General features: G+C 43.7%; 1 protein-coding gene across 8 annotated transcripts in view; it reads right to left on the reverse strand.

The window, feature by feature from the left end:
- The window catches only part of NSMAF (neutral sphingomyelinase activation associated factor), a 65,917-nt gene extending 58,218 nt beyond the window's left edge, over positions 1 to 7,699 (reverse strand). For 2 of the 8 annotated variants that reach the window (XM_070075060.2, XM_051844493.3), the window contains exon 1: positions 6,658 to 7,377. Coding sequence is in view for 3 of the 8 variants with exons in the window: in XM_089335265.1 (XP_089191391.1) it covers positions 4,189 to 4,256 (68 nt within the window). In the remaining 5 variants the exon portion in view is untranslated. The other 6 variants (XM_008255557.5, XM_051844491.3, XM_089335267.1 and 3 more) reach the window with 6 other exon arrangements.
- Between the last annotated feature and the right edge of the window lie 19,391 nt (positions 7,700 to 27,090).

Raw genomic sequence — 27,090 nt, forward strand, 5'->3', positions numbered from 1 at the left:
GATTGCTCTCTTCCATTGGAGACAAGGACGAGAGAAGGCGCTGAGGGTGTCCCCCCTCTCTCCTTCCCTTCCCTGACCTGCTTCTCTATCCAGCCTACTCTAACTATGCCCACGTGTATATGTGCTTGCTTTCTTACCTCCTACATAAACATTATCACTTTGTGCACCATATTTGTGCCTGCACTTGGAATTCCCGGAACAGGAATGTAAACCCCCACTTCTCCCACAACAGGCCCATGGTCCATACATTCAGTACCAGGGTTCTAGTTTCAACATAACCCAGGCTTCAGTCATTCCTGAATCACTCGAAATTTCAGAGATCCCACATAAAAATGAGTAGTACTCAGCAGGTCACATGCCTAATATTTAAAACAGAAGCAGTATGTTACAGTAGAAAGGGACTGGACTTGGACCAGAGAACATTTGTTCTAGTCTTAGCCCATGACATTACTGCTTGACCTTAATTCAATCACCTTATGCCTCATGTTCAAATATAAAACTGGGAAGAGATAAAGATTAAATTACCTCAAAAGTTTTTTTTGAACCAATAAGTCTATAGATTCATTAATAAAACTAGGCTTAAAGAGATCATCAGGAACTTCATTTATACCACTATAACAGTTTAAATGTCCAAAAAACAATCTCACTATAGATCTACTAAAATAGCTCAATAAATTACTTAAAAATCTTTTAATGTTTGGCTGAGGTAAAGGAAAACAAACATACAGCATAAATCCAGAGATGTTAGCAGGCATTAGAGCAGCCTTTTGTCCTGAGGTCTCTGCCTAACCCTTCAAGTAACAGAGACCTTCAATTTATTATGAGAAATTCAGAGGGGATGGCACAATAAAATCCAAGAAAAATAAATGCGGTCCTTTCCCTGTCCCAGGCAGAAACAAATACAAACTTTTCGGAAAAATACCCTTTAAATCCGTGTCTGTTAGAATTTCCAACAAAAAACTTCTAAGGAAAAGAAATCACAATTGAAAATCACATGAGGAAGTAAAATTACTGCTAAGTCAGAGAAGGAATAAATAATCTAACTTGTAAAGACTATAAATATTTTGTATTATACATCAAATAATTCCTTAAGTTTAAAGAACAAAATGAATTGTTATAAAAATTAACCAAGTAGAATAATAAATTTAAAAATATTTGAAATTAAAGGACCAGTGCTGTGGCATAGAGGGTTAATAAGCCTCCGCCTACTGTGCTGGCATCCCATATGGGTGTCAGTTCAAGTCCTGGCTGCTCCACTTCTGATCCAGCTCTCTACTAATGCACCTGTGAAAGCAGCAGAAGATGGCCCAAATGCTTGGGGTCCTGCACCCATGTAGGAGACCCAGAGGAAACTCCTGGCTTCAGCCTGGCCCAGTCCAGGCCCTTGTGGCCATATGGGGAATGAACCAGCAGATGGAAGATTTCGCATGTTCTCTCTCCTCCCTGCCCTTCCCTCTCTAAATCTCTGCCTTTCAAATAAATAAATGTATTAAAATAAAATTAAAAATTTAAATAGATTAAACAGCAAATTAAGCAATGGGAGAGAAAATTGGTAAATTGTAAAATGGGTTTAAATAACTCTAAATGCATGGAAAAGACAAATATACAGAATCATTGAGACATCAAAGAACAGGGGAAAGGTAATATTCCAAGAGCTAAAGGATTAGCTCCAAATTTTCCAAAACTATTTCAGTTTAGGAACCCAAGAAGGAGGAACAAAGAAAAAGCAATCCATATCTATACAAACAGCAAACACTGTAAAGAGAAGATTAAAGAAAAAATTAGGTGCAAGCATAGCAGGTTAAGCCTGCATCCCATATTGGAGTGCCTGGTTCCTGTCCTAGCTACTCTGCTACTGACCAAGCTTCTAGCTAATGCATCCTGGAAGGCAGCAAGAGATGGCTCACTCAGGCCCCTGCCACTCACAAGGCAAGTCCGGATGGCCTGGCCCGCCCAACTACTCTGGACATTTGGGGAGTAAACCAATAGATGAAAGATATATGTCTCTTTTGCACACTCGCTTGCTCTTGCTCGCTCTCCCTCGCATGCATATGCACTCTCTGTCATTACTCTGCCTTTCAAATAGATGAAAATAAACACTGTTGAAAAATAAAAATTCATTAATTTATTTAAGAGGTAGAAATGATGTGTTAGGTACTCCAAGTTTCTGTTAGAAGGGCAAAGAGAACGATTAGCTTCAGACCTTAAATATGTTAAAATTTCAAAAGCAAGCACTAGAAAAGCAAAAAATAAAATATATATTTTCCATACTCCTCAGGGCAAAGTGACAGGGAGCAAGGGGCCTTATTAAACCCAAAGGAGGGAACAGGCTGGGGGTGGGGGAGATATAAAATAAAAAATAAAAAAGCAACCATGTATCAAACTTACATGTAATAAAAAATGTAAATAGAATGAACTAATTTGTTAACACAAAAATTATCAGGATAATTTATTTAAAAAGTCCAATTACTTACAAGAAATAAGCCTAAAACCTAATGAGATATAAAAGTTAAAAAGAGAACAATGAAGAATTCTATACAATGAAAATAGCCAACAGAAAAGGAGGGAGAGAGGGGTAGAGAAGGAGGAAAAAACTATTATATTCTTAGAACTATATCTATGAACTATATTGAATCTGTTAAAAAAACTTTAAAAATAAAAAACTTAATAGCCAAAAGAAAACTGACATAGCTATATTAATATCAGATAAAATAGATAAAATCATTACTAGAAGAGGTCACTACATATTCATAAATGATTCTATGTACCAAGAGGATAATTCTAAACTATTCACTGAATATTTCAAAATTAATGAAAATATGATTTTCAAAAATCTGGAAGCTGGGGCTGGCACTGTGGCGGGTAAAGCCGCCACCTGTAGTGCTAGCATCCCATATAGGCACCAGTTCGAGTCCTGGCTGCTCCAGTTCCAATCCAGCTCTCTGCTATGGCCTGGGAAAGCAGTAGAAGATGGCCCAAGTGCTTGGGCCCCTGCACCTGTGTTGGAGACTGGAAGAAGTTCCTGGCTCCTGGCTTCAGATCAGTGCAGCCCGGGGCCATTGCTGCCAATTGTGGAGTGAACCAACAGATGGAAGATCTCTCTCTCTCTGTTTCTCCTCTCTGTAATTGACTTTCAAATAAATAAATATTAAAAAACTTAGGCCGATGCTGTAACTTAGCAGATAAAGCTGCTGCCTGCAGTGCTGGCATCCCATATGGGCATCGGGTCAAGTCCCAGTTGCTCCACTTCCAATCCACTCTATGCTGTGGCCTAGGAAATATCTAAATATCTAGTGTGTGAACGATGAAATCACAATGTAATTTAGAAGACATTGAGCACTGAATCTCTTAAATGGCCATTCATATGTATTTTATAAAGCCATTTAAAATATTTCTTAATCAAAATTACACAGCAAACTCAAAATCCATTTATGCATAGATTCCTGTGCCTTCTGAATAGTAGGCATTCTGGAAGAGTTTGAAATAGCAAAGAAGGTAATAAGGAGATACACACTAGTAATGCTTTCTGGATAAGGCCAATGAAATTGTCTAAATCAGATTATTTGCAACGTTTATTTTCTTTCCCACTGTCTTAGAAGAGAAAAATAACTATTTCTTCAAGTTATTAAGTAGATTTAAACATTCCTGACTAATTGAGTGCTGATTCTGCACTTTATCTGTATTTTCAACACATGGCATCTCCTGCAAAGATGAAGTCTGGATAATCAGTCTCAGAAATTAAAGACTTAAAGTATAACAAATCACTTCACCCTCTCAACAAGTTTTTAATATAAAAAATGACTACAAATTCAACTGATGAAAAAACATGTTGAGTAAAAGAAATTAATAACAGTATAACCAAGGGAAGCAAAGTTGAAATCTCACAGTGCCTGTAAGACTATGAATGTAGGATGTTAAGAGAGAATTCCAGATCACTATTGTTTTAGCTTGGCACAGTAGCTTACAACTACAACTAAGTGATTTATTCTACGGCATTGTAAAGACAAGAAGAGTACAGCTCTTGCTCAGAAGGAACTTACCATCTAAGTTTCTATGGAACCCAAAAGAGAAACAACTGTATTATCACCAGCACAAGATGTGAAGACCAAAAATATGTAACAATTAGTCTACTCCTAACTCTGAAAAGAGGAATATCTTAAACAGCAGTAGTTTGTAGAATATTCTCACCTGCTAACCTGCACACATCCACCATTCCCCCACAACACCACAGAATGCAGACTTATCTGTGGCACCATCTATGCCTCCCAGGCCTTCTTAGGCCCAGCCAGTCCCCACATTGCACAGAAGGCTTTGGTCCTAAACCCCAACACAGGTGCCAGCCCCACCCCCTACCCTAATGAGATTAGCTACTCCTACTTCCCTTCCCTCCCCCCAGCAAAAGTTTAACAGGACCTGTTCCTGTTAAACATGCTCTCTTGATTTCTCTCCTATGCTCTCCTCCTCTCTCTTACTCTCTCGCCCTCTCCCCCAAGTTGGGCTTACCCAACCCGACAATAAACCTTGCCTCTAACTCCAGTGTTTGCTGTGTTTTGTGGCGGTCTTACATGGAAGATGGGTGAACTGTCTTTTAAATCTTTTTACATTTACTTTTATCCACACCTGCACAGGACTTTTTAAATCCATATGGTTCCTGTCTTCTAAATCTTAACCAGGATACTCTTGATATTTAATGTGAACGGCCAAGTGTCTAGCTTTCTAATCTAAAAATTACCAGAGCATTTCTTCATAAACATCGCAAATAAACAACAGCACTATAAGGTCATTCACATGCGAGCAGAATTACCATGTTTACACTTGATCTTAACCAAAAGGCTGAAAAGCAACAGAATGACAAGACAGTTGAATTTGAATTTCAAATAAACAGACAACATTCTTTTACTAAAATACCTATACATCCTGCCTATACTAAATGTTACTGCTTATCTGCAATTTGCATTTAACTGTGTCCTGTATTTTATCCTACAATACAAACTGGGATTCTTCATCACCTGTGTGCAATCCACCACACCAAGAGCTATCAATTCTACATCCAGAATATATCTGCAATCAATCCACTTTTCTCCATTTCTTCTGCCAGCACCTCGGCGTGAGCCATCAGTACAACAATCTCTCAGTCTGTTTTTACTCCAGGAGAAATATCACTTACTCTAAATGCAACAGCATCAAGTTACCAATAAGAAAAATGAAAGCTAACTTCCAGTCTGTCTATGCTGGGGGCCATTATTTGGAAGCTGCAGAAATCTGAAATCCCAAAGTCAGCAACCAGAGAATCCAAAGAACTCACAATGAGAGGGGGGCCTCTCCTGGGTAACCTCTGAAACGAGGAAAGGAATATTTCTCTGGGTTAAGTGAGAGTCATCACCTGTATCAGTCATTTTCCCTAATTTGTCTGTTGTTTCCAAGGCATAAGCCAGAAAAAAAAAATCTTTGCAGAATTGGTCACTCTGAGGCCGGATAAAGTCATGTCTTTCTGGACAAATTTTAAGACTTATAAAGAGCCTGCTGAGCCCACACCTGCCTGTGTGACAGATGCCTGAGCTTTGGAGCCATAGTCTATGGGCACCATCCTAGTTCCAGCCTGAGCATCAGCCCAAGGCTGCAAAATCATGGGGCAGAGCGTTAAGAACTTGAGCAGTCAGCAAGTAGAACTGAAAAAAATATAAAACACGTGGAGCCAGCCAGCCTTTTCGGATGACTGAAGCTCAGAAACAGCTGATGCCTCCTGAGGATCAACGTCTTGGTTGTTAAGCGTTGCTTGCTGGCCAGGTGCGACCAATGGACGCTAACAACACAGCTTCCAAGTGGAAAGACAAGTGCAGACTTGGTCTGCGGTGACACTGCACTGCTACCTACGCTAACCCAATCAAACACAAATGCCCTTCACGAAATAACAAGCAGCTCTAAAGAAGACAGGTTTTCCTGTTTATCAAGGAGGCCAGAGCTCTGTTACAAGCCACATTTAGATCACAGAGCCTGGCGGCAACTCAAGCGTTTCAAAGTTCTTACAACTTAAACCTGAACGTCCATCTTCACACAGAATACCAACAAGCCTTCATGGTGTGGATACTGAACAAACTCCCGCAAGCTCTTTCCACAGGAAACGCACAACGTACATGCAGTGAGAAGAGCATCCGCGCAAGTGCGAGTTATGTCACTTACAGCCCAGCTATTATTTAACAAACAAGCCTTTCTGCGGCTGAATCGCAACCACACTACCGAAAACACGTTAGCAAAGCCGTATCCAAGATACCAGGGGTCTGCAAAGGGTTTATGAAACATACATATTATGAAAAAGCAATGCGTGGATTTCTTAATTGCCTTGCACCAAAATCATCTTTTGATTGTACTTTAACACAAAGTTTCTGAAGTAGCCGTCTGTTTTCTGCCTTAACTAGAGACAAATACGAATGTCTCTCTCTCTCTCTCTCTCTCTCTCTCACACACACACACACACACACACACACACACACTAAAGTCTGCACCTGTATCAGCAAGGAGCCCAGCAGCAGGGCAGAGGCGCAGCTCTCCCCACCCAAGCCGTATTTGTCCAGCGACTTTGCCCTCGATCCTTTTGCACCCCAGACCACACGCCCGAGGCTCAGCAAGGTGTTTGGGTCACAAATGGAGGAGACTTACGGCCAAGACGAGCTTTTCCGAGGACAGGCTCTGCCCCGGGACAGGACTGGCAAGTCAGAAGCGGCGCTGCCGTGGGCCCATTTTCACTTCCCCTAGCGGGACCCGAAGTCCTCGCCGGGGCGCCCGCGAGAACGCCTGTCCCGCGGCGCCGCGCCTTCGACCGCCCGGTCTTCACTCTCAGAGGCGCCCGGGGAGCGAGCGGTTACGGGGGAGGACCTGGGCCGTCCTCGGAAGAGGGCCTCTCTGGCGGCGTTCCTCCCAGCCCACTCCGGCGGCAGCGAGTTTGCCTTTGCTTTGCGGCCGAACAGCCGGCGGGAAAAGGGCGCCGTGGCTGTGAGGCAGCAACTTCCACCCCCCAGAGGCCTGCCCACGTCCAGCCCGGGTGGGACAAGCCCCGACGCCGGTTCAGGTCTGGGATTGTGGGGAGTCCAACGACGCACCCTCACTGGGAGCTCCCGGCTCCGCACTGCGGGGCTGCGGCCTGCCTGCCGGGTGAGCCGGGCCGCGCGCCGGACTTGCGCGGCGGGCCGGCTCCGCCTCGCTCTGCCCGGCTCCAACACCCGTGTCCCGGCCCCCAGCGGTTTGACCGCGTCCCAGAGCTCTGCCCACTGCCCTTGGTCCCCGCACACGCTCCCAGCCCCCGCCGCTGAGCCTGGCCCCCAGGCGCCGGCTCCCGTCCCTCAGGGCTCCGGCCGGCGCCCCGGCCTCTGAGCCCAGCCCGGCACGGCGCGCACCTCTCCTTGGAGTAAAGCTGCAGCTGCTGCTCCTGCTGCTTCTTCCGGATAAACGCCATGGAGGGCAGGTGCGGGCGGGCGGGCGCGCGGCGCACGGGCAGGCCCCGCCGCCGCCCGCCGAGGAGGTCCCGAGCAGCCGCGGAGAAGGCGGACGCGGGCCTGGCTTTCCGTGCGGCGCCGCTGGGCGGCCGAGAGCCCGACGCTGCGCCCCAGGGCCCCGCGGCGTCCCGGCCGCGCTCACCGCAGCATCCTCGCGTGGGGACTCCGGCGGCGCCGTGACTCAGGCCCGGAGGAGGGGCGCGCGCGGTGACCCGAGGCGCCCCAAACGGGCCGCCCCAAGGGCTCTCCAAGGACCTGAGGCCAGACCCGGGATCCTTCTTCCGCACTCAGCCTTTGCCCACCGTTGCAGTTCCACATTTTAAATATTTTAGGCATGGAAACGGATGCTTACCCATAAACTACCAATTTGTTGGCCACAGGGACTTGAAATAACGTTATGAGTCCTCAGTCTCTTAGTTGTTGAAATAACTGGTTCTGTGACTTTTTCCTTGTTCTGGCAGCTTTACTCAGGTGTAACTCACACACTAAACAATTCATCCATTGATACGTTCAAATATAGCCACAGTTTTAGAATATTTTCATCACCTCATAAAGAAACGAATATCTTTTAGCTGGCACTCCTCTAGCTTCCCCTCCCCCAAGCCTCACTCCCAGCAGAGGCCAACTCTGTCAATGTGCACATTCGGGACATTTCCTGTACTTGAAGCCAGGCAATCTTGCATGTGATCTTTTGTGTCTGGCTTCTGTAATTTAGCACAATTTTTCAGTGTAATATCCTAGATCAGTACTTGACGCGGTTTTATTGCTGATGGATATACTTCATTGTGCTTATCTGTTCATCTGATGAACATTGCAGTTTCCACCTTTTGGCTATTACGAATAATGCCACTATAAGCTTCATGCACAAGTTTTTGTACGGGTACTCCAACTTTTTTTAAGATTTTTATTTATTTGGCCGGCGCGGTGGCTCAATAGGTTAATCCTCCGCCTGCGGGCGCTGGATTCTGTCCCCGTTGCCCCTCTTCCAGGCCAGCTCTCTGCTGTGGCCAGGAAGTGCAGTGGAGGATGCACCCCGTGGGAGACCAGGAGAAGCACCTGGCTCCTGCCTTCAGATCAGCGCGGTTCGCAGGCCGCTGCGGCGGCGGCCATTGGAGGGTAAACCAACAGCAAAGGAAGACCTTTCTCTCTCTCTCTCTCTCTCACTGTCCACTCTGCCTGTCAAAAAAAATTAATTGAAAAAAAGATTTTATTTATTTATTTGAGAGGTAGAGTTACAGTGAGAGGCAGAGGCAGAGAGAGAGGTCTTCCATCCACTGTTTCATTCCCCAAATGGCTGCAACAGCCAGAGTTGGGCCCACCGGAAGCCAGGAGCCTGGAGCTTCTTATGGGTCTCCTACATGGGTGCAGTGGCCCAAGGACTTGAACCACCTTCTGCTGCTTTCTCAGGCCATAGCAGAGAACTGGGTCAGAACAGCTGGTTCTTGAACCTGCTCTCACATGGGATGCTGGCACTGCAGGCAATGGCTTTACCTGCTACACCACAGCGCTATTTTATCCATGAACTTTTTTGGTTTTTAAAGATTTTATTTATTTGAGAGGTAGAGTTACAGATAGAAGGAGAAACAGAGGGAAAGGTCCTCTGCCCATTGGTTCACTCCCCAAATGGCCACAACAGCCGGAGCTGCGCCGATCCGAAGCCAGGAGCCAGGAGCTTCTTCCAGGTCTCCCATGCGGGTGCAGGGGCCCAAGGACTTGGGCCATCTTCTACTGCTTTTCCAGGCCATAGCAGAGAGCTGGATTGGAAGAGTAGCAGCCGGGACTAGAACCAGTGCCCGTATGGAATGCCAGCGCTGCAGGCAGAGGATTAATCTACTGAGCCACAGCGCCGGCCCCAGGATACTCCTACGTTTTAATTTCTGTTGAGTGGAATTGGAATCTAGGAGTGGAATTGCCAGTTAATATGGTAACTCCATGTCTAAATTAGAGAAACTTGCCACACTGTGGTCCAAAATGGCTGCCCCATTTAAGCTCCTATCAATAGGGTGGAAGGTTCCAGTGTCTCCACATCTCACCAACACCTGTTATTATCTTACTTTTAATTAGAGCTGTCATAGTGAGTATGAGTGGTAGTTCATCGTGGTTATGACTTCTTAATATGTTCTAAGAATGAGTCTGTTCACCTTTGAAGGATTCTTGAATAACAAGCTTCTAAATTGTGGGTATTCCAGAACATCATCTAATAATGTCTTGAGGTCCAGGTTCTGCGGGGTTAGATTTTTAAAAGCTTCAATGGGCCTCTCAGCTCTCTAGAAAGTGGCATGAGGCTGAGGAGAGGTTGGGGAGATGAAGAATCAAATGTAGGCACGTTCTTTTAAAATACCTATTTATTTGAAAGGCAGAGTGACAGAGACAGAAAAAGTCGGAGGTCTTCCATTTGCTGGTTCACTCCCTTCAAATGTCCACAAAAGCCAGGGCTTGGCTAGGCTAAAGTCAAGAGCCAGGAACACCATCCAGGTCTCCCACATAGGTAGCAGAGATCCAAGTACTTGGGCCATCTTCTACCTTCACAGGTGCACTGTCGCTCCCCCTCTTCGTGGAGGAACGACACAGAACCCTGCGCTGTTCTTTTGTCTGCTCGGCCCTCCCCGGGTTTGCTGCTGGTTCTTCCCGGGTTGGCTGCCGTCCCTCCAGCTCCGTGGAAGGGTGGTTCCCCTTGCCATTTTCCCCACTTCCGCGGGGGAGCGGCACACCGCCAGCCGGCTCTCTCGGGGGCTGCTCAGATGTTCCTCAGGTATTCCTGGTGCATGTTGTCTCTCTCCTCCTTTATAGTCCTCTTCCACCAATCCCAACTCTGCTACCCACATGCCGAGCACGCTGCTCTCCTCCAATCAGGAGCAAGATCAGCTCCTGCAGCTCAGTCAATCAAATTGGCGAGAGGCAGCTGCGTAGAAGCTGTTTACTCCTCTCCCAGCGCCATATTGTGGGAGAGCAGATGCATAGAATAAGTCTTAATTCGAGTAACTTAGTCTAGTCCGAGTTGCTCCCCACAGTGCACTAGCAAGAAACTAGGTAGGAAGTGATGTAGCCAGGACTAGAACCAGCACTCTGATATGCAATACTGGCCTCACAAGCTGCAGGTGAACTTGCTGTGCCAGCGTGCCCACCCTTTGGTCTTTTTAATTTCATCCCTACCAGCACTAAACAAAATGCTGTGTGTAGGGTGGACACTGTTAAGAGTCTTTAGAATGAACATACCCTCTCACTTTGATTTAATCCCTTCCATGCGTTCAAGTGCTGTACAGAACCTGTATCAGGTAAAAAGGTAATAGATGTTGGTTCGTTGTTCCTGTAAGAAACTGTGATCTTGTCAGGTAAGCAAGACATAAATACAAGAGCAGGAACGTGATGAAACAAGATAGTAAAATCTACCAAGAGGTAGCTTATGCTCTCTCTGCCTCTGCCTCTGCCTCTCCCCTCTGTAACTCTGCCTTTCAAATAAACAAATAAATCTTTAGAAGAAAAGAAGAGGGGGAGGGCAGGCACTGTGACATAGCAGGTTAAGCTGCTGCCAGAGTCCTGGCTACTCCACTTATTATCTAGCTCCCTGATAATATGCCTGAGAAAGCAGCAGAGGGTGGTCCAAGTGCTTGGGGCCCTGCACCCACGTGGAAGACTGGGATGAGTCTCCTAGCTCCTGGCTTGGGCCTGGCTCAGTCCTGGCTGTTGCAGCCATTTAGGGAGTGAACCAATGGATGGAAGATTTCTCTCTCTGCCTCTCCCCTCGCTGTAACTCTGCTTTTCAAATAAATAAATAAATCTTTAAAAAAAAAAAAAAGAGGTGCCATATGTTATGTTTCGGTATGAGAAACAATACAATACATACCATGAGTTCAAGAGGAAATAAAGCTGGAATAAGGCAAAAACAACAGAATGACTTTTTCTTAAGTAAACATTAAAGGCTAATATGATCATGATAGGTTCTCCCTTTGAACACTGGCCAGATTCCTAGTTGAGTCCTCTTCTCAACTAGGACTCAACATTGACCTATAAATACCACAGACTCTCAACCCGGGTGATTTCCTCCACTCCCCCCGCCCCTCGTTAAAAACTGAAACACCAACACGTTTTTCTAACAGTTAAAGCTGACATGACTTTCATGGGGACCCTCATCCTGCTGAAAGTGCCTGCCAATGAGAATCCGAGCTGCCCGAATACTGTACCATTTGTTCCAGCCAACAGCCAACATAGACTGCTAACCCCCATTTCTTAGAACATTTACTAAAAAGGCCTTACAATTGTGAATCATTCCTTTGTCCCTTGGAGATGTGGGGGTGTCTCGTAGGGCTCCAAAGTTGCTTTCCCAACAACCTGAAAGCCATTCCTTTGCAATGTAACAACAAAGAAGGATAAGGCCCCTGTCTCCCTGTCTCTGGGATGACATATGCCTAACTTTGACCATTGCCAGCTCACTCTAGCAGCTGACCCCATCACATTTACACTGAGCAATGCTTTTTCATTTTTTCACTTCCCTGCCTCTGCTGACCCACCAAGTGCCCCACTCCCTACTTCCTCATTGTCCCTAAAAAATATCTAGTCTTACCTTTTTGCACTGACCAAGGTTGATTTCAATTTATGCTGGGTCCTCTTCCCTATTGCCATGGTGAATTATTGATTAAAATCTGTCCTTAGCATTTTCCTGACTGGCCTTATCTGTGACAAGAAGAAACACATTCAAAAGGATTTTCTCGAACAATAACTCAGAAGAGAGATGCTTCTGTTATAATGGAGTTTGTGTCTATGGAGAATCTAGAGAGAACTGAGACTGGTACTCCCTCTTGCCCTTACCAGATCATCCACCATTTTAGCATCTGCTCTTTTATGTTTTGTTTTCATTTCTGCTATTTACAGGTGTATTTGCCCCTATCAAAGGCCAACTTCTCCTTTCTTCCCAAGAATTCAGTCCCTATAAATACCCTTTCCCTCTTTCTCTTGCTTTGTCTAATTCTCCCTCACTATATATATTTTATATATATTTATATAGTTTTCAAAAACGTGTTCCCTTTATCCCATATCTACCTCCAGCTCCCCACCACAGAACTTCTTGAAGCGTCTGCTCATACGTGTTATCTCAATTTTCTCAGCATGCATTCTCTTCCTTCCACTTGGACTTCTATTTCTACTCCTCCACTAAAGGGGTTCTTGACAAGTCTCCATTTTTGTGATCATCTTTCTAGCTTCATCTTTTCTGAACTCTCAGTAGAATCCAGTGTAGTTGGACATAGCGTTCAACAAAGCTCCTTGCTTTGTCCTCCACTACTTCCAAGGTCCCACCAAGGTCTCCTACCTTGCTTCCTCCTTCTCAGTCTCTTTAGCTGGTTTCTCTGCTGTCTTACTTCTTAATGCTGATTCTCTGTGTTCAGTGTTAAGATAAGTTCAACCAGTTAGTTCCATGCCAGAGCAGCTAAAGAGATGTAGAGGAAAGAAATGTCTGATACTCAGTTTAAGTTCTTTGTGTTATGTCAAGATAAAGCTCTCATCAACACAAAACCAATGATACATTGGTTAATTCTTCTTTGAGGGAGTTAGGATGTGTACATGTGTATGAAACTGAGAATCTACCAGGGCAGACATGAGGAGAAATCTCAGGATACACAACAAAGTAAAATAATTCAGTTGAGACTGAGTGAGAAATAACATTGAAATGTATGCTCCTCAGGAAATAACATTTTGGATAGAAATACTACCTCAATATTACCTCAATACTACTCAGTACTACCACAAATGAAGGTGACTGAATATCCCAAGAGGTGTAGTAAGCTCTGGGAGAGGCCTAGTTCCCCTGTTCTCATTCTCATAACGCAATTTTCATTCAGATATATTTTGCAATCTCAGGCACATCTTGAGCCCTCAATAATGTTTTATTTTAACTTGACACACTAAATTCTAAAAACTTCGAAGAGGGGCAGGCATTGTGATGCAGAAGGTTAAGCCACACCTTATAAACACAAGTATTGGCATCCTATACCAGAGTGCTGGTTCAAGTCCTGGCTCCTCTGCTTCTTATCCAGCTGCCTGCTAATGACCTTGGGAGGCAACAGATGATGGCTTAATGACTTGAGTCCCTGCCACTCACGTGAGAGATCCAGGTGGAGTTCCCGGCTCCTAGCTTCAGACTGACTCATCTTGGCTGTCCTACCTGCTGTAACCATTTGGGGAGTGAACCAGCAAATCAAAGATCTTTCTCCCTCTCCCTCCCTCCTGTCATTCCGCCTTTCAAGCAAATAAATAATAACTTTTAAAATAAACTGCAAAGAATTTTATACTCATTATCAAATTTTACAAATTGCATTTGGTTACAGATGAGAGGGATATGTGAATTTATGTAGCTCCCATTTGCAAGGAATCAATTACCAGGATAAATAATTAACTTTATTCTGTTTATACAATAAACTTTTTAAAAAAGATTTATTTGACAGAGTTATAGACAATGAGAGAGAGAGAGAGAGAGAGAGAGAGAGAGAGAGAAAGGTCTTCCTTCCGTTGGTTCACTCCCCAAATGGCCGGTACAGCCAGAGCTACGCTGATCCAAGGCCAGGAGCCAGGTGCTTCTCCTGGTCTCCCATGCGGGTGCAGGGCCCAAGCACTTGGGCCATCCTCCACTGCCTTCCTGGGCCACAGCAGAGAGCTGGACTGGAAGAGGAACAACCGGGACTGGAACCAGGCGCCCATATGGGATGCCAGTGCAGAGGATTAACCAAATGAGGCATGGCGCAGGCCCCCTTATTTTTTAAATATTGTGAGGGCATCAAGTTTCAATTATAACCCTTCTTAAAGTTGGAAGTAGTATGATTCATTTTCCTCTTGGAAAAAATAGGAAATCACCATTTCCTCATATATGTTATGATTTCATTTATGCCTTTTCACTCTACCTAAAATGCTTTTCTACCTCTCTGTCTTTTAAATTCCCATTCAAGATTTTCAATTCTTCCCAGTGCATATGGTGAAATTTATTCTAGGGGCTAGAGACATAGTCATGAATAAAGTCAAGTCCTTATCCTTATGGAACTCACATTCTGGTGAGTGCAACCTTCTGGTGAGAGCAACAGACTTAAAAAAATCAATAATAGGGGCAAGTGTTTGACCTGGAAGTTAAGATGCCCATATCCCACATCTAAGTAGCTGAGTTTGAGTTCTGGCTCTGGCTCTTGACTCCAGCTTCCTACTTATGCAGACCCTGGGAGTCAGCTGTGATGACTCAAGTAGTTGGGTCTCTGCCACCAAGAGGGGGGACCTAGATTGAATGCTCAGCTCCTGGTTTTGCCCCACCCCCCACTGCTACAGACATCTGGGGAGTGAACTAGTGGGTGGAACCACTCTCTCTCTCTCTCTCTCTCTCTCTTTGTGTGTGTGTGAGTGTATGTGTGTGTGTGTGAGTCTGTCTGATTCTCTATCTGCCTCTCAAGTTTAACAAAAATAATTTAAAAATAATAATATGAATTCAGGCAAGGATAAGTACTGTGAATAAAAACAGAAGCGATGAAAGGATTGAGCATGAAGGGAATCGGTGAGCTTCAGATGAGAGGACCAGAGAGGGCTCCTCTAATGACTGATGTTTGAGTGGTATCTAAATGAATTAAGAGACTTGACTGTGAAGCTCTTGGGAAAAGACATTCCAGGCAGAGGGAACAGCAAGTGCAACAGTCCTGGGATGAGAGCGTTCGCAGCCAGAGCACAGTGAGGAAGGGACTGCTCCGGGTCCAGGGACCAGAGTGTGAGGAGCCAGGGAGGGCACTCGAGTTTTCATTATTACTGTTACTACAATTAATGACAGAAGCCACTGGAGGATTAAGAGCAGGAGAGTGACATGGTCTGATGTAAATGTTTAAATGGGACCGCTGTTTAGCCAGATAGGAGGTCAGAACTTCTATGGACATCATAAGAAGTTACATAGTTGATCATCCCTTTCCTTTTTCACGGTTTGCTTAGAAAACAGAGGTAACTGCATTAGACTGAGTTTTCCAAAATCATATTGGTTATTAGGGTATTACATATTAGATTATATACTAACATTATATCTTGGATATTTACACACACACACACACACACACACACACAGGTTCTGTTTCTCTGAAGAATCCACACTAGTACTTATATATTACAGTTCAAATCTTAGAGCCTGAGACCCGAGAGAGCTGATGGCTTAAGCTCCAGGCTTACTTCAAGTCTGAGGGAAGAGAAGCTCAAAGACGGGCAAGGAGAGAAAATTCTCACTTACTCCATCTCTTTTATTTTTAAAGATTTATTTTAATTATTTGAAAGGCAGAGTTGGGGAGACAGAGAGATCGATTTTCCATCTGCTGATTCATTCTCCAAATGGCCGCAATGGCTGGGGCTAGGCCAGGTGGAAACCAGGAGCCAGGAGCTTCATCCAGGTCTCCCACTTGAGTGCAGGTACCCAAGGACTTGGGCCATCTTCTACTACTTTCCCAGGCACATTAGCGGGAGCAGCTCAGAAGTGGAGCTGCTGGAACTTGAACCAGCACCCATATGGGATGCTGGTGCTGCAGATGGCGGCTTAACTTGAGCCACAGTGCTAGCCCTAAGCTAGATTTTTAAATGATTTTTCTCATGAGTTAACATTGCTTCCGAAGTTCTGGTTTTCATGTCCAGTTGCAAAAAAAAAAAAAAAAAAAAGAGTAGGGACTGAATATGCATATATTTACATCAGTTTTTCCCTCCTTATGTTGTCAAAGGCAACTGTTATCTGTCATCTACAGTTGATCTTCCCTGCATGAGCTAGACATTAGTATAATTGCTAGAGTCACCCCTCACTTTCAGCTTTCTCCTTCGTACTTTATAAATCCAAAATTTTTTTTAACTAAATACATGACCCATCGAAGATTAGTATAGATTAGATTAGAAGATAAACAGGAAATTATGACTAAAACAATACATTTGAGATATGCACATATCCTTTAAAATACAGACATGACAACTGCATTATAAGTCAATGAAAATTAAAGCAAAATGAGATGCCATTTCCAGATACCAAATTGGCAAATAGCAATGCTATCAATGCCAGTCTCCAATGCCCAGTTCGTGGAAAACTATTGATGAAAGGAAAATTGTGTACATATCTCTGGTGTGTTTAGTAATAAAGGTTTAGCAACCAGCAGTCTGAGAGAAAATAATTTTCCCATTGTGAAATACTCACATTATGGCCAATTTCAAGCTGCTGACATAAAATCACTAATTACAGACTTGGAAGAGATGAAAATACATGAAATGGCCTTTTTAAAGGGCAAGTTTACATACAGGATCAACTACAATTTATATATAAGATCTACTACACTGACTGCTAGAATCTATTCCTAATATTCAACTTTACAAAGATTTATGTCCAAGAATATTCATTACTTTTTTACTTTAAAAGATTATTTATTTGAAAGGCAAATTGTGTGTGTGTGTGTGAGAGAGAGAGAGAGAGAGAGGTTCCACCCACTAGTTCACTCCCCAAATGACCGAAGTGGCTAGGGCTGGATCAGACTGAAGCCATAAGGCTGGAATTCAATCTGGGTCTCCCACAAGGATGGCCCAAAAACTTGGGTTATCTCTGCTGCTTTCCCAGGTGTATTAGCAGGGAGCTAAATCAGAAGCAGAGCAGCCAGGATTGAAACTGGCACTCTGAGATGAGATACTGGCAGCTTAGCTAACTGTACCACAATACCAGCCCCTATTGTTTGATTTTAAATTGTTGAAAAGCTAACAATGATCTAGAGTCTACTAAGAAGTCAACAATTCACGCCACCAACACCGATTGCATGTGCCCCCTCTGCTGTGAACCAGGCAGCTCCTCACCAACAGAACAGGATCTGGGAGTGAGAGCCCACCCTGCTGCTCTCAGTACAGTATGAGACACTGTCGGACAGTGATGACTGAGCCGCACAAACGGGGGAACGGACATGGCATGGTGAGGGGCTCGTTCTCGGGGGTATTTTAATTGCAGGTCAAAAACCTGTCCTCCTATGATTTGTGCCCAGAGACTTTTCAGGAGAGCCAGGGCCATAGATGATGGAGAAAGGATGGAAATTCATTTGGAGCATCAAACGGGAAGAAACAGAAAATAGCCTTTGATACGCCACAATTCAGTGGATTCTAATAGTGGAGGGTTGAAATGTAGAGTTTTTAAAAGTGGACAATTCCTGTTCCTACATCTGTTTGTAAAGAAAACCCATAATGTCTTTAAATCACCCATGTAAATAGATGACCTTTTTGCAGTGTAGCCCCTTGCTGTAGTATCTGGTGTACTTATGTTCAAATCAGCACATCAACTCGGGGCTAATTTAAAAAAAAAAAAAAGAAGTCAACAATTAAATAAATTGTTGATTATCCACTAATAGAATATTATGTGGCTGTGTAAAACTGCATTTCTAAAGACTCAGATTCCCTTATCCCCCATCATGTCCTCATATCCCTCATGAAGTATGTCAAAATATTGCCATGTATTTGTGAAAATCGGGAAATAACATATTTTATATAATTCCCAATGTATTTTAAGTGTATTAGGGAAATACAGCAAAGAGTCTTAGCAGTTATCTCAATAGAGAGATTATGGATGATTTTTATTAAATTCTTTATACTATTATGTATTTTTCAGAGAATATGTTATTTTTATAATTGTAAAGCAAATAGCATTTTATTATTAGTTTTCTTATGTGGAAAAGAACACATAAACAGCATTTGAGGAGATATATCCTAATTGGTCTTCGATTTTCATTTATCTCTGGTTGATTTCTAGGACTAGGAATAATAAACACTGAGTTTATTTCTTTAAGTTGCCTACTTTTTTGCAAGATCTCAGGTAAACCACTGTTAAAAAGCCCCTCTTGGCCCAGGATCATTTCCCCAGCCCAGCCTTGCCTCCTGGCTCTGATTTCTCTTTCACTATGGTGTTGAGAACTCAGCAGAGTTTGTTTGCTTTCATGACTCTCAGCACACACTCTATCCCTTAGGATTTATTTTTCCTGAGCCCCTTCTTCCTCCTCTTCCTCCATGTCCTCCTCCTTGTCTTCTGTTCTTAAAGATGTATTTATTTGTTTGAAAAGCAGAGTGAGAGAGAGAATCTTCCAACTGCTGCTCAACTCCCCAAATGACTACAATGGGCACAGCTGGGGCATGCTGAAGCTGCGAGCCAGGAACTCCTTCCAGATCTCCCAAATGGGTGATAGAAGCCCAATGATGGGCAATCTTCTCCTGTTTTCTCAGGATCATTAGCAGGGAGCTAGATTGAAATTGGAGCAGCCCGGGACTTGAACCAGCAGTCTACTGTGGGATGCCAGCATTGCAAGTGATGGTTCAATCAACCGCTGTGCCACAGCCCCCTTCCAGCTTTTTTCTGATCCAATCTTTAGTAAAAGACAAGTGGATATATTCATTCTCTACAGTCCTTCTTACAGCATAAAGATATCAATACAGGGGCCGGCACTGTGGCGCAGCAGGTTAAAGCCCTGGCCTTCAGTGCCGGCATCCCATATGGGTGGCAGTTCTAGTCCTAGCTGCTCCTCTTCCAATCCAGCTCTCTGCTATGGCCTGGGATAGCAGTGGAAGATGGCCCAAGTCCTTGGGCTCCTGCACCTGCGTGGGAGACCCGGAAGAAGCTCCTGATTCCTGGCTTCGGATCAGCTCAGCTCCGGCTGTTGCGGAGTGAACCAGTGTATGGAAGACCTCTCTCTCTCTCTGTGTAACTCTGTCTTTAGAATAAATAAAATGAGTCTTTTTTTTTTTTTTAAAGAGCTACCAATACATTGAAAAAATTAGAACTAGATCCTTGTAGGCCAAGTGAAGTTAGATGTCTGAGAATTTTTAAATTCATCAGGCTTCAGTAGAAAAATAGTTCTTTTTGTTTCCTTACAACAAAACCCTTGTTGGACTCTTCTTATTACTTTATAATCTGTATTTACTTTATTTATTTGAAAGGCAAAGAGAGAAAGAGAGTGAGAGAGTGAGGGGGAGGGGAGAGAGAGAGAAAAACATATCTCCTTCCACTGGTTCACTCCCCAAATGCCTGCAAGAGCTGAGACGTGATGAGGTCTAAGTCAGGAGCTGGGAACTCAATCCAGGTCTCCCACATGAGTGACAGAACCCAACTACTACTGTTGCCTCCCAGGGTGTACATTTGCAGGAAGCTGAAATGGGACTGGGACTTGGACCTAGGCACTCTGATATGGGATGCCAGCAGTCTCCTAACTTGTCTTAACCACGGCATCAAACACTTACCTCTTATTATTGTAATGTTATCCCTATGGCCACACATGAACTGAAGCTAGTTGCTGCCATACATGTACTTGATCAGCTGCTGTGGTTTAGATATGATTTATCCCCCAAAGACTCACATTCTGGGAGGTTGGTCCTCAAGATAATGGTATTGAGAGGTGCTGGAACCTTTAAGAGTAGAGCCTGGTAGGAAATAATTAGGTTATGGGGCATCACCCTCAGAAAAATTAATGTCCTGCTTATGGAAGTAGGTTAGGTCTTGCAGGACTGTATTAGATGCAAGAACAGGTTGTTATAAAATGAGGCTAGGCTGTGGAATATATTCCACCCGTGCCACTCACCATTCTCATCCATGGTCCCACCATGTGATGCCATCTGCTATGTTGTAACACAGCCAGGAAGCCCTTGTCAGATGCCAGAGCCATGCTGCTTGACTTTCCAGCCAACAGAAACATGAGCCAAATATGTCTCTTTTATTTACACATCACCTTTCATTAGATACTCTGTCACCGCAACACAAAATGAGCTAAGACACCACCTACTTCGCAGTCCTACAGTATTATAGTTTCTACAGAGAGCCATGAGCCCAAGAATGTAGAAACATAGTGAAAAACTTATTTTCAATAATGCATATTAATTATCCCCCCAGGCGCCGGCGCTGTGGCATAGTGGGTAAAGCCACAGGCCGCAGTGCTGGCATCTCACATGGGTGCCAGTTCAAGACCCGGCTGCTCCTCTTCTGATCCAGCTCTCTGATATGGCCTGGGAAAGCAGTAGAAGATGACCCAAGTCCTTGGACTCCTGCATCTGCATGGGAGTCCCAGAAGAAGCTCCTGGCTCCTGACTTTGGATTGGCATAGCTCCAACCATTGTGACCATCTGGGGAGTGAACCAGCAGATGGACGACCTCTCTCTCTGGCTCTGCTTCTCTTTAACTCTGCCTTTCTAATAAACAAATAATTTTTTTAAAAAATATTATCCTCCTAGTTTATCACTTAGGATTTTTAGCCTGCCACTGAAGATCTCTCATGTTATAAAGTGTCCAGGAGTGGGATTTTGGTACAGAATTAAGTTGCCAGTTGGGACACCCCCATTCCATATCAGAATACCTGGTTTCAAGCCCCAACTCTGAATCTGATTCCTGTTAATGCCCACCCTGGAAAGCAGCAGGTGAAGCTCAAGCATTTAGGTCCCTGTCACTGATGTGGACGACTTGGACTGAGTTTCAGGCTCCTGACTTCAGCCTGACAGGTGTTGCAGGCATTTGGGAAGTGAACTAAAAGATGGGAACTCTCTCTTCCTTTCTCTTTCAAATAAACATAAGTAAATAAATGGGGTGAGAATATTATTTAAAATAAAGTCCAATCTTATGTCTTTCATTTTCTTCCTTTCTCCTCTTTCTTATATCCCTTCCCCTTTCTTCTCTAAAGTAGTAGCTTTCAATTTGAATGAAGATTCACTCAAGGATCACCTGGAAGATCAATTTGAAACACAGATTCCTGGGCCTCCCATAGAGTTTCTGAGTGAGCAGGTTTCAATAGGATCTGAGGATCTGCTTTCCATTAAGCTCCTAGTTAATGCTGAGACCACAATATGTGAAATACTACTTTAGAACCACAGTTTCCTTCCCACGTGCTGTAATTTGTATATTTGCTATCTGTCCCCTCATCCAACACCACCCAAGGAAAAAACTCATGAATGTAGTACCCAAAGTTGTATGTTAATAGCATAAAATTAATCCAACTAAGTGATTTAGGAGGTAGGTCCTAATTGGAGGTCCCTTTGATAATTTAGGGTATGAATTTGGAAGACAATTCTAGTGAGAAAGTTGTTACAAAAGCCTGAGTTTTGGCCCAGCCTCTCTCTCTCTCTCTCTCACTCTCTCTCTCATCTCGCTCTCTCTCTCTGCTTTCTGGCTTACCAGGTGATCCCCCTCTGCATGAGTTCCACCTGCCGTCCTCACCAGTTACCAGTCCAGTGGACCTCCCTGATATTGGTCTTGAACCTCTAAAACTCTGAGTTAAGTGAAACTTCTCTTTTCATAAAGGTAATTGGCTCAGATATGTTATTGTAGTAATAAGTAAGAGACTAAAACACTAGGTCTCAAGGAGAATGGTTCCATTCCTTTCTCTTCAGTTGGATATCAGCCATTACACAAACCCCTGTGGTTAACATTTGACATAAATATTTATCTGTACACTTTTCTGAAAAACAAAAAGGTCTTCAAAAAGTTCAGATAATTCATACTATGAAAAACTATGTACAGATTCCAAAATGTTTTTGTATCTCCAAATTTCTTTTAATTAAATTTTCCATGAGCTTTTTGAAATTCTCTTGTATAATTCACTTCCTAAAAGGAATGATAGTGCCAGATTTTTAAAAAGTATGGTATTTTCCACTGTTTTCTCATCATCATAATTGTCAATATTATTGCTATTTGAATTTATTATGTGACTATAGTAAATACTGAGTTCAGTACTTTACATTATTTTTCTTCTTTTATTGGGTAAGGAGAAAATTCTCTATGAATCTCCCACGTTCCTCCATGTTTAGATATCAGTAGTCAATTTATTCAAATTTATCTATATTCCAAGACAGTAAAGATAGAGTCTCTCTCTCTCTCTCTCTCTCTCTCTCTCTCTCCCTCTCCCTCGCCTCTCACCTCTCTATCTCTCCATGCAAGGTAGCAGAAATCTCATGCCAGGGATTTCCAAAGGACAGATTTGTCAGAAGCTTATAAATCAGGTCAAGGCATTTCTAGGCTTGGTCTTCCTCAGGTTTACCCAGAACCACTATGTGTAAGCATCCACACACATAGAAACACATGTAGAAACACTTGCACCTCCGCATCATCCTCGTAGTGCTTAAGGAGCAAGAGGAAGTTAGGGAAACGAAGCACGGCATTTCTGCTGCTCTTCCATACGTAACAAACTGCCTAAATTTGGGCTCCCTGTCTCCTTACCAGCCAACTTAAGGATTTTCTTCAAGTCATTCAAGAGCTGTCACCTGCTGCTCCTTAGGCACAGCTTGGTTTCTTGGCAAGTCTTTGGGATCCTTTCATGAGATTGATCCATTATTTCAGTCTTCAGAAGAGGACAACTCAGGCTTTGTGCAGTTTAATAACATGTACAATGCCACCCCAATTAGTGACAGTGACATGATTTGATCCCATGACCGCCTGCCTCAGAGACTACATTCTTTGCAATTATCTATTTCCAGCAACATTTATAAGGCCTTTAAAAGAAACTGATAAGAATCAGGAATCTTCATTACTTGCAGTTAGGCTGTAAGAAATCTTACTGGCAGAAAATAAATTGTTCTCCAATCCTATCCATATGTACAAGGAAAGTCTCAATACACTGATGTGTAGGAGCTGAGTCTGAAAATCTTATCTCATAGTTCTTATCTCAAAAGTCTTCCTGGAAAACAGCTGCATCAGGGGAAGAGGGCAGGAGAAGGCCAGACAATATTTCTGACAGTAATCTTAAAGTTTGATTTATTTATGTATTTGCAAATCCATTAAACATTTTTTTAAAAAGATTTATTTTGAAAGTCTGAGTAACAGAAAGAGAGGGAGAGAGAGAGAGAAATCTTTTATCTACTGGTTCACTCTCCAGATGGCAGCAACTGCCAGTGTTAGGGCAGACTGAAGCCAGGAGCCTGGAGCTTTATCCTGGTCTCCCACGCAGGAGGCAGGGGCCCAAACACTTGGACCATCTGCTGCTGCTTTTTCTAGGCCACTAGCAGGGCACTGGATCAGAAGTGGAGCAGCTGGGATGTGAAGCGGCGCCCATGTGGAAAGCCAATGTTGCAGGCAGGGGCTTTACCCGCTGTGCCACAATGCCAATGCCACAAATCCATTTTCAATCGGATTTCTTGAGATATAATTTAAATCCAATAAAATGTTACCAATTTTAAGTGTGCAATTGGATGAGTTTTTGAGAAATATCTGCCATATAACTGCACTGTAATTATTTGTTTATATGCATGTTTACTTTGCTCTAATAAGAACTACTTAAGGACAGAGCAATTAGTAGTTTCTGTCCCATGTGTAGCTTATCAGTGACTCTTGGTTGAAAGCATGAGAGTCATAACCACACTAGTCTATCACTTGCCTTGTGAAGCTGGGATGTCTCTCATTCATTATATTTGCTTTGTTCAAGTTTCGAGCGCGTCTTTCAACTATTAGTTTTGAAGTAGGCAGGCATATAGGTTAAAATTGATTAGGTTTGTGAGCTGGAAGACCACGCCTTCGCCACGCCCCTGTGTGACCTCATGACCTACCTGGCCACACCTGGGTGCCCACCAGCCAATCAGGTTAATTAACTACTCCCCTTTGGAAGTGGCTTAAAAGCCTGGGACATGGTGTGTCCACCCTTCTTTTCTTCCCTGGCCTCTTGCCAGGAGGGGGCTTGCTGTAGCCCTGCACCTCCAGGGCGCATGGCCTTTGGGCCACGTGCTCTAGGCTTCCTGGCCTAGATGCTCCTCCATGGGGCTGGTTCCTGGTGCTTGGTATGAACCCAGATTTACCTCTCTCCCTTAATAAAGCTCTCACTTTCCTATGCATCTTTTGCACTAAATAAAGCTTTAAATGTACCATGCTGCCTCATTTATCTGTGCCAGTATTTAGAATTCTTCTCTAAATATTAGGCAAGGACCCTCAATTCTTCTCTAAATATTAGGCAAGAACCCTCTTGGGCTTATTAATATTGGGGATTTATTAGTAAGCATATGGTGAAATCATATGGCACCCCAGATGGCGCTTCTGGGGAATTCTAAAGGGCCACATGTTTGTGTAAATTTTAGGGGGTCATGTCCGATTTCAGTTTGAGCCTGGCTAACAAATCCATTTTGTCATATATAGGTGGCTTAGACTTTGTGTGCTGCAAATGTATATGTCTTTCCAGTTTACACCCTGATAAACTAAAGTTCACACTCTGTGGCTTTCTCTCAATACAGGTTCTCTTGCCCATTGTTTCTGTCATTACAGCTGTCATTCTCCAGGCTATATAGACCACTTTTTGCTTTATTGTTTAAAAAGTGGTGTTGTCTAACATTAAAATGTCTAAGGAAGAAATTGAGAAAATAATTCCATTTATAATAGCATCAAAAGAACAAAACACTGGGAAATTAGAGAAAGTGAAAGTCTTTTACAATGAAAATTTCAAAACATTAATGAAAGAAAATATAAAAAAATGAAAACTCATCCCATGTTCTTGATATTGTTAAGGTGTCAAGACTACTTAAAGTAATCTACAAATTTAATGTAATCCTTATCAAAATCTCAATGATATTTACTTTTGAAGAAATAGAAATACAGTCTCATCCTAAAATTCACATGGACTTGTTAGGTAGGGAGTTAGAAATTGGCCCGTGTGCATGAGAGGAGCCTGAGGAAAACAGCATGTGCAGACGCTCACCTTGGAAGCAGCCCAGTATTTACACTGCAAGTCCTGCCCAGACCCTGAGAGCTTTTCAAGTGTTCAGCCCTTCCCCTACGGGAAGCTCCCCAGGACAATCTTCTCCTCAGCATCAAATGGGTTACCTAGCCTGATAACCTGGAGCAATAAAACCTTCACAGCCTTGGAGGAAGGCAAGCACCCTCCAAGGCAGGCACCCTAGGGGAGGCTCCTCTACCTGGAGACAGCTGGGCTCCTGAGTCTGATAGCACTGAGTAGTAAACCCTTGGGAGGAATTTTTATTGAAAGAGAAATAGTGGGAAAAAACTGGACCCTTTCTCTTATAAGCAGCAGTCTGAATACAGAGCATGCACTCAGCACTCAGCTCTCTGCTGAGCCACCCTCCTGTCCTGCCACTATATTCTTTCCATTTAACCATGTAACCTTGCTTTCCTGATCTGAGTGGGCACTCTCTCTTGGATTCTGTCCCATTCATTCTGGCAGATGCCCTACCCCAATAAACCTTGCTACTGGCTCTCTATCTTACTCCTATATTCTTTCTTGTGAAGATAAGAACCCCACACTCATCTCTGCTAACAGAATATCAAGGGACCCTGAATAGCCAAACCAATCTTGAGAAAAAACAAATCTGAAGGACTCATTCTCCTTGATTTCAAAACTTATCACAAAACTATGGTAATTAAAACAGTGTGGGATTGATATAAACTGTTAGTAAAATGGTGCAGTTTTATTTATGGTGCGATCTACACCCTGACACCATCCTAGGCTCTAGCCCCCTGCTGCCATTGCAACCACCGGTGTCAAGCTCCAACCCCATCCTAATGGAATTCGATGCTTCTATTTCCCTGCCTCCCCCGACCCCAGCCCCCACCAACGAAGTTTTAAAAGGACCTGTTCCTGAACGTATGGCTCTCTCTTTCTCTCTGTCTCCTGACCTCTCTCTCTCTCTGTCTCTCTCTTATGCTCTCCTTCTCCCTCTTTTCCTTCTTCATCCCTTCCCTTCAGTCTGTCAGGTTTCCCCCAATAAACTCTTTCCCTAACTCTGGTGTTTGGTGTGTTTTTTGGTGGCCTTACATAAACAGAGATATAGACCAGTGGAAGGGAAGAGAAGAGAAAAAAATCCAGAGATAAACATTTGTGTACATAGTAAAGTGATTTTTGACAAGAGTAGCAAGACCTAACGTCTTTCACTGGAGGAAAGAATAGTCTAGTGCTGGGAAAACTGAATATTTAAATGCAAAAGAATGTTTGGATCCTTACCTGACGCCCTGTACAAAAACAAGTACTAGTGTTAGGTAGGAAGTTAGAAATTAACCTATTTGTGTAAGAAGGGTCTAAGGAAACTGACATCTATAGCAGTCCAGCATCTACATTTCAAAGTCCTGCCCAGACTCTGAAAACCTGCCAGGTGGTCCCAGCACTTCCTCCCAGGGAAAGTTCCCCGGAAAATTCTCTCTCCTCAGAACCAAATGGGTTATCTGCCTTGATGACATGGGGTAATAAAACCTTCACAGACATGTGGTGGAATGAGAAGGCCGTGCCAAATGGCTGCTGGCAAGCGAGCGTCAGTTACTCAGGAATGGCTTCGGAACCCACCTGGCAAAGGAGCCTGCCTGGCAACAGGCAGTGATTGGTAGGGCATAAACCTCCCCTTGACTGGATTGGCTGCCTCAGCTATATAAGCTGCTGTACCAACTGAAATAAATGAGTCTGCAGGCTGCTCGCCTCTAGCCTGCTTTCACTAAACACAGGCTCCGGGTGTCTGTGTCCTGACTCCACACCTCTTGCCCCCACCCTTGCCCCCACCGCACTCTTCCTCTCAGAATGAATCCACCACAACACAGATGTCCTAAGGGAAGCCCCTCTACTCTGCTCTGCCAGCAAATCTGCAGAGGAATTTGCTAATTTTCACCCAACAAACCCTCTTCCTGAGACTCCCCATCCTT

Source organism: Oryctolagus cuniculus, chromosome 6, assembly GCF_051225735.1.
Source record: "Oryctolagus cuniculus isolate XC-2025 breed Fujian yellow rabbit chromosome 6, ASM5122573v1, whole genome shotgun sequence".
Classification (NCBI taxonomy): Eukaryota; Metazoa; Chordata; class Mammalia; order Lagomorpha; family Leporidae; genus Oryctolagus; species Oryctolagus cuniculus.